This window comes from Salvelinus alpinus, chromosome 34 (genome assembly GCF_045679555.1).
Source record: "Salvelinus alpinus chromosome 34, SLU_Salpinus.1, whole genome shotgun sequence".
Classification (NCBI taxonomy): Eukaryota; Metazoa; Chordata; class Actinopteri; order Salmoniformes; family Salmonidae; genus Salvelinus; species Salvelinus alpinus.
The window spans coordinates 17,980,239-17,998,697 of NC_092119.1; the positions used below are offsets into that span (position 1 = coordinate 17,980,239).

General features: G+C 43.1%; 2 protein-coding genes and 1 pseudogene across 10 annotated transcripts in view; all 3 read left to right on the top strand.

The window, feature by feature from the left end:
- LOC139563396 (MAX gene-associated protein-like) overlaps positions 1-3,008 on the top strand; it is a 31,471-nt gene extending 28,463 nt beyond the window's left edge. For all 4 annotated transcript variants that reach the window (XM_071382032.1, XM_071382035.1, XM_071382034.1 and 1 more), the window contains 4 exons: positions 2-113; positions 198-563; positions 711-866; positions 975-3,008. In XM_071382032.1, the coding sequence (XP_071238133.1) occupies positions 2-113; positions 198-563; positions 711-866; positions 975-1,072 (732 nt within the window). In that variant the 3' untranslated portion in view covers positions 1,073-3,008. The remainder of the gene's footprint in view (position 1; positions 114-197; positions 564-710; positions 867-974) is intronic.
- Positions 1,134-6,897, top strand: LOC139563515 (C-C chemokine receptor type 5-like; annotated as a pseudogene).
- The window catches only part of LOC139563478 (mitogen-activated protein kinase-binding protein 1-like), a 60,411-nt gene continuing 48,676 nt past the window's right edge, over positions 6,725-18,459 (top strand). For 3 of the 6 annotated variants that reach the window (XM_071382183.1, XM_071382179.1, XM_071382182.1), the window contains exons 1-2: positions 8,373-9,380; positions 13,647-13,738. In XM_071382183.1, the coding sequence (XP_071238284.1) occupies positions 9,267-9,380; positions 13,647-13,738 (206 nt within the window). In that variant the 5' untranslated portion in view covers positions 8,373-9,266. Of the gene's footprint in view, positions 6,814-8,371; positions 9,381-13,646; positions 13,739-18,459 lie in introns of those variants that run through there. The other 3 variants (XM_071382177.1, XM_071382181.1, XM_071382178.1) reach the window with 2 other exon arrangements.

An 18,459-nucleotide genomic window follows, 5' to 3' on the forward strand; every position in this document is an offset into this window, starting at 1 on the left:
GGACCGAAAACAAGTCTTTGACCTGAGAGACAAATGCGAGCGCCTTGAAAAACTGAAGAGCGGGCTGACCAGGGAGAGAGCTGGTGATATTAAGAAAATCTCAAAGAAATCTGGTAATGAGCCTTACATTTCACCCCCCTTCTCTCGTCTCCTATTCGGTCTCCTTCCTATAACACTGGCCTGTGTTCTCTCAACAGGAAAGACAGAGGAGCTCATCATCAGGAAACCGCAGGACATCTCGACCAAACAGAAGGACATGGTGTTCAAAAGGAAGTGGAGAGGGCCGTCCTCAAAAGCGTCCTCATCATCGGTCTCACCCAATAAAACAATTTCACTCAGGAGCACTCGACAGCCTGAGCCAAAGTCCCTGGCACCCGGCCTCAAGTTAAAGGTCGTAGCCACCCCAGTCCCCCACTCTATCCCCCAAAAGCCTGCACCCCAACGACCCAAGACAAGGCCCATCATCACACCACCTTCCAGTAAACACCCCTCAATGTGGCGTTCGCCGGGTGAAAGGACCAGACCTAACATCCTGTCTCGCAGAAAAATACAGACTGCCCCAGGTGAGCCTCCCGTCCCTCTGACCCTGTTACTGTATCAGCACCCAATGGGCCAGGTTGACTTCAATAAGACAGACTGCTGGTCTAGAGACTGAACTTTCATGTGAAGAAATTAATAATTTAGATCCTTTTTTTCTGCCTCCCCAACAGATTCCCCACCAGTTCATGCTGGGTTTCTCCCTCAAATGCTGTCTATAGTGGGTGGAGTGATCACATCTCAGCAGGTGATCGCCATGCAGTCTGCCCGTTCTCTGCTGCCGGTAGGACGCGTCACTGGAATCGAAATGCAACAGTCTCAAACACCAGGTAGGCTTGTAGTGACACAAGGCACACTGCATTGACTCATAGTTGCATTGAAATGTTTTCTGATTTGATTTGGATTCTTCTTAAATTTCTCACCTTTTTTTTTTTTAGGTGTCGCTTCGGTCACCATCATTATCCCCTCAATGTCCAAACCTGACGTCTCTCCTCAACGAGATCTTCATCCTCAACCAGCAGATTACCACAGATAACAACAGCAGCCCCTGAGGTCCTCCAGTGGTCTCCCGCATACCACACACCGAGCCTGGGCAGATGGGGACTGTGAGGGTACCCACACCTCCGACAGACAGGGTGCTACCACCACCAAAGACGGAGAAGGCGATCATCGGAGATGGAAATGACGAGCGCTCCCTCAGCCCCTTGTTCCTGAGACCGGATGAGGACAAGGGCCAGGAAGAGACTTTCAAAGGCCCAGTTCTGCCAGTACCACAGGCAGAGGACCTTAAAGTTGGTTTTGGATCTAACCTGAAACCATCAGAGACTGCTTCTGTTTCTGCTCCTGCTGTCAATGGGCACAGCCAACAAGCAAAAACATGCACTACAAAAGTTCAAGAGGTACTGCAAAAAGCACTGACCCCACCACTGCTGCTGCAGATGAGGCCCATGCCAAGACTAGACCCACGATGACTAAAGAGCAACCCTCAGACATAGAACTAAGCACCAACTCACTTAGGCCCAGGTCAACATTGTAGCCATCTCCTTAATACCCCCATTCACATAGGCCGTATTTTTGTTTAGTTTTAGAAGCGATACTACCTAACGGTGCATATCGGAAAGACTGACATAACTCCTGTCAGAACAGTGTCATGTTTTTCTGTTCAAATCTCTTATCTACACCTGTATTTATGAAGTGTCTCAGAATAAGAGTACAGATCTAGAATCTGTTTAACCTTTTAGATCATAACGAATAAGCTCACATGGATCTGATCCTAGATCAACGCATCTCTAAGACACTATAAATACAGGCCCTGAATTGTTGCTTTTCTTTCCCTCATTTTAAAGAGGAGATGCAATGAATATTGTATAATAAGCTGCCAGGACCTTGGTACATTTAAGGGTGTCCAGTATGTTCTGCCTTTAAGGGTTACACACATCGCACCGAATGTAGATCTCCTGTCGTTTACCGCTTGTTGTTCAGCGAGCTGTTGACGTCTTCGCGCACGTTTTTATATGTAAAACCGGTTTGCACTCGGTTCACAAGTACTCTCAGCAGACAAACGCTATTGGTGTGTTCGAGCCCTTAGAGTATATTATTTGTTCTATCAGAGCAAGAGGATTTGTAGACAGACATCTGATGGTACGGATGCCAGTTCTGTTCATAGTACTGTTGTGTGTGTATAGGGCCTCTGAAAAAATCCTGTCTCCATATTGGAGTGGGAGATCTCTGTTTCTTCATGTTTGTAGTTACTTCACCTTTAAGGAACATTTAATCTGTAATTATAATTTTTTTGTATGGCACAATGTTTTCTACACTAACTACTAACCGCTCAGTTTGCAGTGCAGACAACAAATCTCAACATAGAAAACCCTTGATAAATGTGATCATAATAGGTCCCTGTAGGATGGACAGGTCATTGAATCTGCAGCGCTTGTGACTTTCTTCTAAGAGCAGCTTCACTTCAGTGATGTATGTAATAATTAGACCCTGACATTCACTATAATATTAGTAGAAATGACTATGCAAGTGTCCCAAATGGCACCCGATTTCCTATATAGTGCCCTACTTTTGACCAGGGCCCTGATCAAAAGTAGTGTACTATGTAGGGAATAGGGTGCCATTTGAGAGAATTTGTGTATTTGAGGGAAATGAAAGCTGTCGTTGCTGTAATAATTTTTATGCTGCTAAGAGGTAAAGCTTGCAGAATTAAAAGCCAGCCATCTCGTTAAACTGCATCAAGACGTGTTGGTTAGAACCATATAGTGTAGATTGAATTTCTGTAAAAATATAAACTCCATTTTTTTTAAATAATAGGCCATGTAAATAATTACGTTTTTCCACTTTGAGAACGCTGGTTGTTTTTTTGTAAAGATATTTCTCATGTTTTTATATGGGGTCAATAACTGTTACGTTTAGGATGTTGACGTAAGAGAAAAGAAAGATACCTTGAAATAAAATATAATAATGAACATCGGCTGCCAGATTTACGTTTCTGACTTTCTGACTGTAAAGATTAAGTGAGTTACTGTAACTGTACATACGACATTTAAAAAAACATTTTTTACAGGAATATTGTGAAAGAACATGCATGGGTAATTGGTAACTGATTGTTAAAATGCTAAATACTCCTTCCTTGTTTCATTTGCCCTTTTTAAAGGACAGCGAGAGATCTGACATTTCCCAATCGTCCCCTGGGATCTAACGGCAAACTAATGACCTTATCCGTTACCGGAAAATGTCTTAATTTCCCCTGTGAATTATAATTTATAGCAATATGTGTGTCCCAAATAACAACTCTTGACCAAGGCCCTGCCATTTGGGATGTAGGCATGATCATTTCTTCAGATGTGACATGATGCCGTAGTGTGATAAACAGTTGTGAACAAAGTTGCAGAACATTGAAACGTTTTTTTTTTTAAATACAGCTGCCTTCTCCAAGGGTAAGTGTCGATCAGAACTATCTCCTCCTTACTTCAGTTCTATTTTTGGTTAGAAGTTTGCTCAAAGTTGTTTATAAAATATTTAGCTTGTTACAGAAAAGCAAATAATAAAAAAAGAATCATATCGGAAATGTGATTTCATATCAGAAATTAGAATATTAGACTATACTAGTGTATTTTCCTGTGTATTGACATTTTATTATACAATTGGGTCTGGAATTATTGTATTCCTTGATAAAAATGAGCAAAAAAATACTCAAATAAATAATACAAATACTGAGCTATACTGAAGAAAAGTATAAACGCAACATGGAAAGTGTTGGTCCCGTGTTTCATGAGCTGAAATAAAATATCCCAGAAATTTCCCTAGGCACAAAAAGCTTATTTCTCTCAAATGCGCAGAAATTTGTTTACGTCCCTGTTAGTGAGCATTTCTCCTTTGCCAAGATAATCCATCCACCTGACAGGTGTGGTATATCAAGAAGCTGATTAAACAGCATGATCATTACACAAGTGCACCTTGTGCTGGGGACAATAAAAGGCCACTCTAAAATGTGCAGTTTTGTCACACAACACAATGCCACAGATGTCTAAGTTTTGAGGGAGAGTGCATTTGGTATGCTGACTGCGGGAATGTCCACCAGAGCTGTTACCAGAGAATTAAATGATAATTTCTCTACCATAAGCTGCCTCAAACGTCGTTTTAGAGAATTTGGCAGTACGTCCAACCGGCCTCACACCCGAAGACCACATGTATGGCGTCATGTGGGCGAGCTGTTTGCTGATGTCCACGTTGTGAACAGAGTGCCGCGTGGTGGTGGGGTTATGGTATGGTCAGGCATAAGCTACGGACAACGAACACAATACAATTTTATCGATGACAATTTGAATGCACGGAGCTACCGTGACGAGATCCTGAGGCCCATTCTAGTGCAATTCATCCTCCACCATCACTTCATCTTTCAACATTATAATGCCCGGCCCCATGTCGCAAGGATCTGTACACAATTCCTGGGAGCTGAAAATGTCCCACTTCTTCCTTTGCCTACAAACACACCAGACATGTCACCCGTTGAGCATGTTTGGGATGCTCTGTATCGACGTGCACGACAGTGTGTTCCAGTTCCCGCCAATATCCAGCAACTTCACACAGCCACTGAAGAGGACTGGGACAACATTCCACAGGCCACAATCAAAAGCCTGATCAACTCTATGTGAAGGAGATGTGTCACGCTGCATGAGGCAAATGGTGGTCACATCAGATACTGAACGATTTTCTGATACACTTTTTAAAAAAAAATTTTTTTTAAGGTATCTGTGACCAACAGAATCATATCTGTATTCTCAGTCATTTGAAATCCATAGATTAGGAATTTACTTCTTTCCTTATATGAGCTGTAACTCAGTAGAATCTTTTAAATTATTGCATGTTGCTTTTTTTGTTCAGTATATATTGTATGCTCAAAAAATGAAAAATTTATATTTTATACTAATTGTTCAGACAAAAGAGATGCATGTCTGAGCAAAAACCAAGCCATGAGGTTGAAGGAATTGTCCGTAGAGCTCCGAGACAGGATTGTGTAGAGGCACAGATCTGGGGAAGTGTACAAAAACAGTTCTGCAGCATTGAAGGTCCCCAAGAACACAGTGGCCTCCATCATTCTTTAATGGAAGATGTTTGGAACCACCAAGACTCTTCCTAGAGCTGGCCGCCCGGCCAAACTGAGCAATTGGGGGAGAAAGGCCTTGGCCAGGGAGGTGACCAAGACCCTAATGGTCACTCACAGAGCTCTAGAGTTCCTCTGTGGAGACGGGAGAACCTTCCAGAAAGACGACCATCTCTGCAGCACTCCACCAATCAGGCCTTTATGGCAGAGTGGCCAGACAGAAGCCACTCCTCAGTAAAAGGCACATGAGAGCCTGCTTGGAGATGCCAAAGGGCACCTAAAGACTCTCAGACCATGAGAAACAAGATTCTCTGGTCTGATGAAATTAAGATTGAACTCTTTGGCCTGAATGCAAAGCTTCACGTCTGGAGGAAACCTGGCACCATCACTACAGTGAAGCATGGTGGCAGCATCATGCTGTGGGGATGTTTTTCAGCGGCAGAGACTGGGAGACTAGTCAGGATCGAAGCAAAGATGAACGAAGCAAAGTACAGAGAGATCCTTGATGAAAACCTGCTCCAGAGCATTCAGGACCCTAAGCACACAGCCAATGCAGGAGTGGTTTTGGGACAAGTCTCTGAATGTCCTTGAGTGGCCCAGCCAGACCCGGACTCGAACCTGATCGAACATCTCTGGAAAGACCTGAAAATAGCTGTGCATCAACGCTCTCCATCCAACCTGATAGAGCTTGAGAGAATCTGCAGAGAAGAATGGGAGAAACTCCCTAAATACAGGTGTGCCAAGCTTATAGCGTCATACCCAAGAAGACTCGATGTTGTAATTGCTGCCAAAGGTGCTTCAACAAAGTACTGAGTAAAGGGTCTGAGTACTTAACTAAATGTGATATTTCCGTTTTTTTGTATATAAATTAGCAAACATTTCTAAAAACCTATTTTTGCTTTGTCATTATGGGGTATTGTGTGTAGATTGATTAATACGGCTGTAACGTAACAATGTGGGAAAAGTCAAGGGGTCTGAATACTTCCCGAAGGCACTATGAGATTTGACAGATTACTTGAATTTGTAATTGTTTGATCTGACACATTTTATTCAATTTATCAGTTGATTAAGGAACTGTGAAAAGACTCCTACAGCTGGTCATGGCAAAGAAACAGCACATCGGCCATCGAAGACCTTTCCCTGCCATTAGTCCCCCTTTGAGGACTGCAGCTCAACACAACTGCGCTGCAAATCATTCCCCCATTATTCTACCATAGCCTCTTACTGCTCTGTATCTTTGGAAACCTCTGTAGCCTGGTAACCTGCCTCAAATCGTCTCGACAGTGGACTATCTGCTCCATCGGAGTACTGAACCTTGCTCTGTGTGACCTAGCATACCTGGCCTCCAAACACTACATAGATCGCCCTGGGCGGTAAGTGAGAACTATGACTGGAGCATGGGCCTTTCACTGTGCGCCCTGAGTAACATACTCCACGTTGTAGGTCTGAAGCACCATGTTTATCTGTGCAGTCATCACCGACCGCGCCCTGTCCATAATCTTCCCACTCGAGTCTCGGTTGGTCCGACCCCACAACGCTGCTCTGGTCTCCCTGCTCGTATGGGCCATTGCCGTCCTGCTCATTTACCTCAGCTTTCCTAACATAATCTACTGGCACCAGAAGAGTGGCATCGGCTACTGTGGAATTGTGGTAACCTCGTGGTTCAGGTCAGTGCAGCCACCTACTGTATAATCTGTTATCCTACTACTCTGCAGGTGTCTGGTCCCTTGCTCCTCATCATCCCTTCCTAATGTTAGCCAGCTAGTCACTTAGCTAGAATTCGTAATATATACGTTTAGCAAATTCGTAACGTATAGAACTAATCGTAATTCGTAACATATCATACAAAATGGGTGATGGAAATTCTAGAATTAATACATACCGTACGAAACGTAACATATATTAATGGATTGTCTCAGATTTATGTACATAATACAAAATGTTTTGCGACCAGGTTGGACACATGCATAATTGCCCACATTTTCACTGCATTGCTCTAGTCTAGCAGCAGACCAAATGCTCCAAAGGCACATTTCTTCTAACGCTCAGCTCAGTTGAACTACACTGACTGAAGGGGGTCCTCACAATTTTTTCTTTCCCCTTGTTAGTAAAACGTTTACTGTTGACAGGAGAACAAGAGGAGACAATAGGACGAGGTGGATAATTTTATAATAAGGCCGTTTAATCACATGTAAAGATATCTTAGTAAAATCTTGCAGCAAGGCTCTTTCTGTCTGATTCCTATTGAATCGTCCGGGAAAGAGATAGTTCCAAGAACCGTACAGTATTATATAGACAACAAGCAAAGTAGGTAGATCTGCGAGTCTGGCCTTCCGATTGGTCGATCTGGGTCTTGGGTAGTCCTGAACAGGCCTGGTGTCCACGTTCCATCGGTTCCTGAGATAGTTCTTTGTCCCGAGCTCCAAGGAGGAGTTGTGTGTGTCTGTGTGATTGTCATGGGGGAGGGGAGTTGTGGGTATCGTGTAATGAGTCCAGCATATGTCCAAGAGAGAAGAGGGGGTGTGTATGTTGTGTCAACTATAGCTAATGTTGAGAAGTTGTTAAAACAAGTTACCAATATCTAATACAATTTCTTACACCCTCGATGTATACTTCTGCCACCAACAGACTCTACAACCAACAGACTATCTAAGGCTTTACTGACCAGCTCCCCAAACCCCTCTTTGATGTGGAAAATAAAAGGGATCCAGAATAGCATTGTGGCAGTAGAGTAACTTGGAGGACTCCACTAGAAGGTTCACCACATTGGCCACCTCACACGTATTAGTGTAGTCATATAGGGTAAAGAAGATGATGCAAGCTATAATATGGAGCAACTGCCCTGGTACGCAGCACACAAGGAAATTGGGACTAACGTGTACTGCATGTAAATGATTAATAAAAGGTTTAAAGTCTTAAAAATAAAAGGTTCGAAAATTATGTATTTTCCAAGGCATCTATAATTCGCTTTGTTTACATTTTCAATAGCTAAACGCCGCCATTCGCCGACTGTTTTCATTCAAATGTTGCATTCGAGTTAGAAGACACAAAACAAGTTGACAGTTGCAGACAGGCCCAGCCGGGAGCTCCACATGAGATGGATGTCCCAGCCACTTTCAACCACCACTAGATGGCGACAATGACTTGACCAGTTAGGGTGAGATCTGGGTCAGATTGCTTGTCCAGTGTAATCAAAACAAACGACTGTAAATGCTGACGCTTGCAACTAAGCGAGATAATGAGGTCTGCCCTGACAGTCGTGATTTAGAAAATCGTCGAAACGAAAGGGAACGTTATAAAAAAGAAAGCTAGATATGTTCCAAAGTGTGATCATTAAACCATGCATTGCATAACCAGGCAAAAAATTATAGCAATGGCAAGGTAGCTAGTGCCCAAGGCGCCTATGCTAACCTTAGCCCCTATAGGCACTGCTAAATATCTAGCTAGCTAACTATTGTTAGATACAATGCTAGTTTGTTAACATTGTCAAATGACATGCTCGTAGGCAATAGCACTGGGCATAGTCTTATTGAGTGGTTTAAGCAAACGTTAGTATCTTGTTTGCCCATATGGGGACGCAAGAGACAGCTGGGACCATAGATATCCGTATTCTAATTCCTAACTCTATGGCTGGAACCTTGGCTAGCTGGCTAACCAACTGGTGTTGTGCCACAGACAGATCCAGTTTGCCAATCATTGGTGAGTTCTCGTCGATGAGGAGGCAATGACAAGAGGAGCGGAGCCGTGACAGACTGTCTTCTGTGACCCGACCATCGAAGTAGCTAATCCTGTTGACAATCTGGGAACGTTTACAATTTTTCCAAATGCATCCAGAGAGAGATCCCTCTCCGTGGATCAGAATGCGATCCAAGAAGGACAGATAATGCGGAAAAGCTTTCTAGACAGAGCAGGGCATGAAATAAACGAGAACTGCACATATGCTGACAGAACCAGCTCATTGAACCTGTAGGAAGCATGACAGCATATTCCTGTATATTTGATATATTTATTTATTTTGGTGAAGTAGAAATTGTGTCTGTATTTCACCACCGGTTTCCATATTTGCATGCACTAATTCTATCAACCGGTTAAAGAGATCAGTCAGAATTTATTTTTCAAGATGACGGTGGAGGGTTCCACAATAAAGAGTCGGATCAAAAATCTGCTTCGCTCGCCATCTATAAAACTGAGAAGGAATAAAGCTCTGAACAACAAAGAAAATCTCACTAACAAGGTATGTATCTGGCATGGACACTCATCCCTGTACATTTTCGTTTTTTGAACATTGACAGAAGACCATTATAACCAGCTTATAGATTTGCTATCATACACTGCGAGCGACCTACCAGGCAATATCACAGTCATTTGTATATAATTGAAATGGCATTGATCTAGCAGTAAAATGAAATGCACAGTCCAGTGCTTTCTAATGAGAAGAATGATGTATTGCAACTGCACCGGTGTTCTGGAATAATACGTCAAATATTGACAATGCACACAATCATTGGAGGGACATTCATATTTATTTAGTGGATCCTCATATAGATTCCATGTACATCACATATTTGGGGAAGTGTGTCACTGACCATTAAACAAAAACATGTTCTTGGACATTGCATGCAGGCTTATTTTCCCTTGCAACAGCAACCCCATGGAGGTTGCTCATCATAGTTTACATAAACTTGTCCCTCCTAGCCTAGTCCTGCAGTCAACTCCATATCTTCATGACATGTCTCACACACTGTTTAAGTAAATTCTTATACCTGTAGTAAAACAATTACTGTCCTAATTTTTACAGTGATTCCCATGCTATTCGCAACCTTACTATAAGTCGATTTTAAAGGAGAAGTCTGTTCATTTCCTTGGTGTTGACATGAGAAAGTGGCATGTGACACATACTGTACCTTTCAGACAGACAGACAGACAGACAGCTGGGTTCGTTCCATTCCCATGTTGGCTACAAGCTACCTGCATATTCTCTCTCTCTGTCTCTCTGTCTCTGTGTGTTGACTGAACCCCCTGAAAAGCAGTGAAGAATAGACCTGCAGTGCAATCAATTCAGATAACAATAACATTGGTTCTTATAGATGACAATAATTCTGTACGTTGAAGATGATACGTCCAAGAATGTTGTCAATATGACAAGCTTTCATGTGTAGTAATTCCCCCCTCTTCCATGAAGTTCACTCTGCTGGTGCATTCCAGTCTGTCTGTTTACGGCTGTAGCAGGACACCGACAGTACTGTACCTTCCTGTTCCACCCAGGAGTGTCAGTGGCTGTAGTTAGTGTACTACAAAGTCTCAAGAGGCATGGCAGTGCCTAGAACAGTCATACATAGGCTACTTAATACTCCTCCTTGCTCCCTGTGAAGCGTAGGCTATAAAGCTGTAACAAGCCCCAAGCCATGCTGGACAGTCATTCGTAGATGTCTTTAAACATTGCTGCAGAATCTCCCATTTGTGAATAAACTCAGAGATTGTAGGCCCTATGTGTTTCTGCATGCATGCAGAGTATAGGCCCACTTTTTTACATCGCCTTTCCAATTCTCTCCCTTCTCTCTTTTAGTACAGTAGCGACTGTTAGGATTTGTTATGACTATTATTTACATATAAATATAGATATTTTTTTAAACATTGAAAGGTTACTCAGGCAAAATGAGTGTCCTATTTTAAAAGGTCCAAATTCTGTCATTCTGTTAGTCCCATTGTTTTATTAAGCGTCCATGGCTGTTTCTCCTAGTGGGTTGTAAGAGGTGTTTGAATGAGAGCTCCGTGGCACACTTACATCAGAGACAAACCAGATGTAAACACTAACCTACCACTACTCTACTAGCCTGACATTATGTAACACAGCAGGGAGAAAGCTGAGAATCAGGTATGAGTGAATCAACTACATAGCCTACATGTAGGCTATACTGTATCTTCACAACCTTAGGTTAACCAACATACTACCTCAGGTTGTCTTGATTTTCCGGGGGGGGGGCTATATGAAAATGGAAATTACTTTTCCCATTGTTTGTATTTTGTTTTGCTTGATGATAGGTAATGATGTGAGTAATTATTAGTCTTGCTGTGGTTGTTTATTATTTAAGTGAGCTTAATTCATTTGATGTCAATCTGCCTTTGTTTTCTTATGGTGTAGGCTAAGATATGATGGCAAGCTTATGCAGACAGCCTACTAGCCTAGTGTGAAACACTCTGGAGTAGGGAGTCAGACAAAGGAATACATGTTTGAGTATGAGAGATTTAAGGGGGAGTGGATTTTCTTATTATCCTGGGTCTAACGTTTTATTTCTTAGGCTGTGAGTACCGTTCTAGAATATGACTGTACTGGACGCCTACCTGCTTGCTGCTGAAAACTTCCTCCGATATGCTTTGTTTACAAGGAGGAGGTATACTGGGCTCATTAACGTCCCTTTTTAAAAATGTTGACGTAGTCAATTATTCCTTTGACGTAGAACTCTGTAAACAAACAGAAAGCACATTGTTCTAAACTCTATTTATGGAGCAATAGCCTAACTTCCACTTTTTGTCCTTTTCCTGTCTGGAAGCTTCAACCTCTGTTTTTATGCAATGTCCCAATGATCGAGCCTATGTCTTATGAGCTATAGGCTGGTGGTCATTCATTTATTATATACATTTATAAATTCATCACATCAACTGAACTAGCCTATAGTCAAGCTACTTATTTGTCACCTTGCTGCTTCCACAACACTGCTGGCCGCTGTTGATTGTTGCCATGGCCACATTTCAACTTCAACCCAACAACCCGGCAAGGTAGGCGTAGAGAATCAACGGTTGGTGACGAAAGCACAAAAACAGGCAGCTGTACAGGAGGTGGAAAGTGCCCCACACACAATCACCCTGGGAGGCACAGTAACTGAATACAGTCATGTGATGACTGGGGGGGGTGATCTACCACACTACAGTTGAAGCCCAGGAGAGGTGATCTACCACACTACAGTTGAACCCCAGGAGAGGTGATCTACCACATTACAGTTGAAGCCCAGGAGAGGTGATCTACCACACTACAGTTGAAGCCCAGGAGAGGTGATCTACCACACTACAGTTGAAGCCCAGGAGAGGTGATCTACCACACTACAGTTGAAGCCCAGGAGAGGTGATCTACCACACTACAGTTGAAGCCCAGGAGAGGTGATCTACCACACTACAGTTGAAGCCCAGGAGAGGTGATCTACCACATTACAGTTGAAGCCCAGGAGAGGTGATCTACCACACTACAGTTGAAGCCCAGGAGAGGTGATCTACCACACTACAGTTGAAGCCCAGGAGAGGTGATCTACCACATTACAGTTGAAGCCCAGGAGAGGTGATCTACCACACTACAGTTGAAGCCCAGGAGAGGTGATCTACCACACTACAGTTGAAGCCCAGGAGAGGTGATCTACCACACTACAGTTGAAGCCCAGGAGAGGTGATCTACCACACTACAGTTGAAGCCCAGGAGAGTTGATCTACCACATTACAGTTGAAGCCCAGGAGAGGTGATCTACCACACTACAGTTGAAGCCCAGGAGAGGTGATCTACCACACTACAGTTGAAGCCCAGGAGAGTTGATCTACCACATTACAGTTGAAGCCCAGGAGAGGTGATCTACCACACTACAGTTGGGTGACTGGCTGTACCAGGCAGTGTTGGGATACAAGTAGCTAGCCTATTCTAACTCGTATCCAGGTGTTTTATTGTTCAGTCAGTGTTCTTGGGGGGGTTGTGATCAGTGCCTTTTGGCTGTTCTGGCTTGTTGTTGTGGGGTGATGAGGAAGAGCAGACCTGGAGGGATCCAATCACAAGGGATGTATAGGCTATCTCTGAGAGGCTGTGAAGGTGGTAAGTAGAAAGAGAGAGGAATATCAATGAGCTGAACTTGACTTAAATGTTATCTGACTGGCTGATACCTGCTGTGAAATGTCGTTGCTGGTTAACAAACTGCTGAAACCCAGAGAACATATCAGTGCAGTGTGATGGCTTCGTTTTTGCAAAACATTTCAAATGTTTATTAGCTCATAAGTTGGGCTGCTGACATGCTGCTTTTCTCTTCAACTATGCTTATACGTTATAACCCAAGTTGTTGACCAATGCATATTTGTTTACTCTGTGAAAAGGTATTTGTGCAATGCATTGGCCTACATAGCAGATACTGGTCTGTCTTGTTTCTATATTTGTAAGAGTTTCTTCGTAGTTCCTTGTTCCTTCAATTAAGAATAACGAGACTCTGAGTCTGGTATGTCACTTCTCATCATCTGGGAAGATACAGTAGAATACCATTCATGATCCTCCTCCTTTGTATTAAGGGTACTAACTATATACACACACACGCATGCACACACACTGACACAAACCCTTGGCCTGTAGCTTATGTGTATTCATGATTTAAGATTTAACATATGCTATGGAACATCTTCTATGGTGGTGTTTATTTGTGAGTAATGTCATGTGTTGTCCATTTATTGTATTGCTGAAGTGATGTTGATTTTGCAGGTGACACTGGAGAAGGTGCTAGGGATCACAGCATTTGGGAACCGCGCTTTGGCCTGTGACCCTCGCTCTGGACTCGTGGCCTACCCAGCTGGGTGAGTGACCCAGAGAACACCTGTTACACATCCAACAACTAAACCTAAAATATGGGGAAATCCACATAAATGTGTGTTAGTGAAGAGCAGTAGTTCAGTAAATGGTTTTAATGTCCAGGCCTAGTACTTCACCTCGTTCACCTTCCCACATCTTGTCATTCTGATACTTGTTCATTCAACTTCAATGCAATGTTTGTTGTTGGTTTCTCTTTTGCCCCACTGGGCTCCCGAGTGCTAGAGGCGTCACTACAGACACCCTGGTTCGAATCCAGGCTGTATCACAACCGGCTGTGATTGGGAGTCCCATAGGGCAGCTCATTATTATATATATATATATATATATATATATATATATATTACATTTATTTAACTAGGCAAGTCAGTTAAGAACAAATTCTTATTTACAATGACGGCCTAGGAATAGTGGGTTAACTGCCTTGTTCAGGGGCAGAGCGACAGATTTTTACCTTGTCAGCTCGGGATTCGATCGAGCAACCTTTCGGTTAATGGCCCAACGCTCTAACCACTAGGCGTCCTGCCGCCCCCGCCACAATTGGCCCAGCGTCGTCCAGGTTTGGCCGGTGTAGGCTGTCATTGTAATTAAGAATTTGTTCTTAAATGACTTGCCTAGTTAAATAAAAAAAAATTAAAATTTAAAAAAATTAAAAAAAATTAGGTCATTTTTGAAAAATGTGAAGCATATGCGTGGAGGCCATGTGTGATCTATCATTACAGAGCTGACTAGGTAAACAGAGGCAGAGCACCATTAAGTTTTGAATTTAATACACTTCAGAAGTCCCTAGACGGTAGGATTATTCAGAGAATGAGTGGAGCGTGAAAGCTGGAGAGAGAGAGGAGGAAAGTCATTTCTCAGCAGTGATCAGGGCCTGTGTGTATTGTATTCATCAGGGGAAAGATATCTTGTGGTATATGAACACACAAGAGCTGTTTCAGTCATGTAGCTCGCTAGGTCGACACTTTCAGAAGAAGTCCTTGCTACAAGGTTTGAGAGGCGGTATGTAGTATGCTGTGCAAAGCACTGCTTTAATTAGGATTTTAGCCGTGGTTGAAGTTTTAGGTAAACAGCTTGATGCTTTCCTTGTACTACGACAGTCATACCGTTGTATCACTTCAATAACTCGTCATGTCATTTTCCTCCTGTCTTTAGAGATGATAGAGCCTAAGACGCATTAGCTAGACCTTTAAGTCGGTTTTCAGTGTCTCCACACAAGGTTTCTCTGCAATACTACACATCTAGTAATTGGCAACTAAATTGCCGAGTAGGCCAATGCTCAGCCAACCATCAACAACAATGGATATTGCTCCTAATAGTGCCTTAAGCCTTAAAAGTGTTGTATAAACTTAAGTAAAATAACATTTTTCTTCGCTGGGGGAACTTAATTTGTTTGCTGTATGCAGTAAGAGCCTCCGACATTCACATTGAAACAATAGCCTGGTTCCTATCTCTCCAAGGGGTCTGCTCATGTGGACTGTGGACAACGTGGGCTAGAATGTGAGGGAGAGTCTCTGACCTCTATCACATGCTTCATCATCTCATTAAGATGTTAGGCATCACAGCTGTGTGTGTGTGTGTGTGTGCGTGCGTGCGCGGCTATGAAAACAATGAATGGAATCACATGTCCACAACTTTTACCACTGAACAGAGAGGAACTATGATAGACCAGTCCGTGATATATATATGTATATACAGTGGGGAGAACAAGTATTTGATACACTGCCGATTTTGCAGGTTTTCCTACTTACAAAGCATGTAGAGGTCTGTCATTTTTATCATAGGTACACTTCAACTGTGAGAGACGGAATCTAAAACAAAAATCCAGAAAATCACATTGTATGATTTTTAAATAATTAATTTGCATTTTATTGCATGACATAAGTATTTGATCACCTACCAACCAGTAAGAATTCCGGCTCTCACAGACCTGTTAGTTTTTCTTTAAGAAGCCCTCCTGTTCTCCACTCATTACCTGTATTAACTGCACCTGTTTGAACTCGTTACCTGTATAAAAGACACCTGTCCACACACTCAATCAAACAGATTCCAACCTCTCCACAATAGCCAAGACCAGAGAGCTGTGTAAGGACATCAGGGATAAAATTGTAGACCTGCACAAGGCTGGGATGGGCTACAGGACAATAGGCAAGCAGCTTGGTGAGAAGGAAACAACTGTTGGCGCAATTATTAGAAAATGGAAGAAGTTCAAGATGACGGTCAATCACCCTCGGTCTGGGGCTCCATGCAAGATTTCACCTCGTGGGGCATCAATGATCATGAGGAAGGTGAGGGATCAGCCCAGAACTACACGGCAGGACCTGGTCAATGACCTGAAGAGAGCTGGGACCACAGTCTCAAAGAAAACCATTAGTAACACACTACGCCGTCATGGATTAAAATCCTGCAGCGCACGCAAGGTCCCCCTGCTTAAGCCAGTGCATGTCCAGGCCCGTCTGAAGTTTGCCAATGACCATCTGGATGATCCAGAGGAGGAATGGGAGAAGGTCATGTGGTCTGATGAGACAAAAATAGAGCTTTTTGGTCTAAACTCCACTCGCCGTGTTTGGAGGAAGAAGAAGGATGAGTACAACCCCAAGAACACCATCCCAACCGTGAAGCATGGAGGTGGAAACATCATTCTTTGGGGATGCTTTTCTGCAAAGGGGACAGGACGACTGCACCGTATTGAGGGGAGGATGGATGGGGCCATGTATCGCGAGATCTTGGCCAACAACCTCCTTCCCTCAGTAAGAGCATTGAAGATGGGTCGTGGCTGGGTCTTCCAGCATGACAACGACACGAAGCACACAGCCATGGCAACTAAGGAGTGGCTCCGTAAGAAGCATCTCAAGGTCCTGGAGTGGCCTAGCCAGTCTCCAGACCTGAACCCAATAGAAAATCTTTGGAGGGAGCTGAAAGTCCGTATTGCCCAGCGACAGCCCCGAAACCTGAAGGATCTGGAGAAGATCTGTAGGGAGGAGTGGGCCAAAATCCCTGCTGCAGTGTGTGCAAACCTAGTCAAGAACTACAGGAAACGTATGATCTCTGTAATTGCAAACAAAGGTTTCTGTACCAAATATTAAGTTCTGCTTTTCTGATGTATCAAATACTTATGTCATGCAATAAAATGCAAATTAATTACTTAAAAATCATACAATGTGATTTTCTGGATTTTTGTTTTAGATTCCGTCTCTCATAGTTGAAGTGTACCTATGATAAAAATTACAGACCTCTACATGCTTTGTAAGTAGGAAAACCTGCAAAATCGTCAGTGTATCAAATACTTGTTCTCCCCACTGTATATATACTCTTGTACTACACACTAGGCTACACAGTGGCATACAGTTCCGTCAGTACAGATCATTGATTCTAAATAAATACAGTAGTCATAGCCTACTTCCTGGAAGTGTAAAGTGCAGCGGTAAGCCTGATATAGATTCCTTGGATTGGGAGGGGAGATGGTCACAGGCATCCCAACAAGGAATTACAGGAATCAGAAAGATATATTCTCTGCTTACTCAGCTGCTTGTGTTAATGTGCATGTTAGGCTGAGCTCCAGATCCAATGAGACCCGGCATATGTCTTAGGCTGCTGCTTCCCAATTGGCACCCAATTCCCTATAAAGTGCACTACTTTTCACCAGAGCCCTATGAGCCCTGGTAAAAGGTACTGGTGTACTATATAGGGTGTCATTTGGAAGACGCCACAGATGTTTTTGTGTGAGAGGAAGCATCTTCATACCAGAGAGTGTCTGTCTGTGGAGGGTTTAGGGTCAGTCCAAGCCCTTACACAAAGCTGTCACACATGGCCCGGGTTGTATTCATTAAGAACCAAATGGACTGAAACTGGGTGGGACTACTAACCTGAATTTAAGAAACACTCATTCTCATTTCAAAATGTTTTGCTACGCTTTTCTATGGTGTGCACTACTGAATACGACCATGGGCTGAGTCCTGTACCTGACGAGGTCTAGCTATGGGTTCGTCTGAAATTGCACCCTATCCCCTTTTAATATAGGGTAATGCACTACTTTTTGACTAGACCACACCCCACTATGGCCCAGATCCTTCATGGAAAGGTGAATTGGTTCCATTTAGCCTACTTCTCTTGAAAATGTATACTGAACACACAACAAAAAAAATTGTCCCATGTTTCATGAGCTGAAATAAAAGATCCCAGAGATTATCCATGTGCACAAAAAGCGTATGTCTCAAATTTTGTGCACACATTTTCTTACATCGATGTTAGTGAGCATTACTCCTCTGCCAAGGTAATCCATCCACCTGACAGGTGTGGTATATCAAGAAGCTGATTTAACAGCATGATCATTACACAGGTGCCCCTCGGACTGGGGACAATAAACGGCCACTCTAAAATGTGCAGTTTTGTCACACAACACAATGCTACAGATGTCTCAAGTTCTGATGGAGCGTGCAATTGGGATGCTGACTGCAGGAATGTCCACCAGAGCTGTTGGCAGATAATTTAATGTTAACTGCTCTACCATAAACCGCCTCCAACATTGTTTTAGAGAATTTGGCAGTGCGTCCAACCGGCCTCACAACCGCAGACCACATGTAACCACGCCAGCCCAGGACCTCCACATCCAGCTTCTTCACCTGCGGAATCGTCTGTGACCAGCCACCCGGACAGCAAATGAAACTGAGGAGTGTTTGTCTGTAATAAAGTCCTTTTGTGGGGAAAA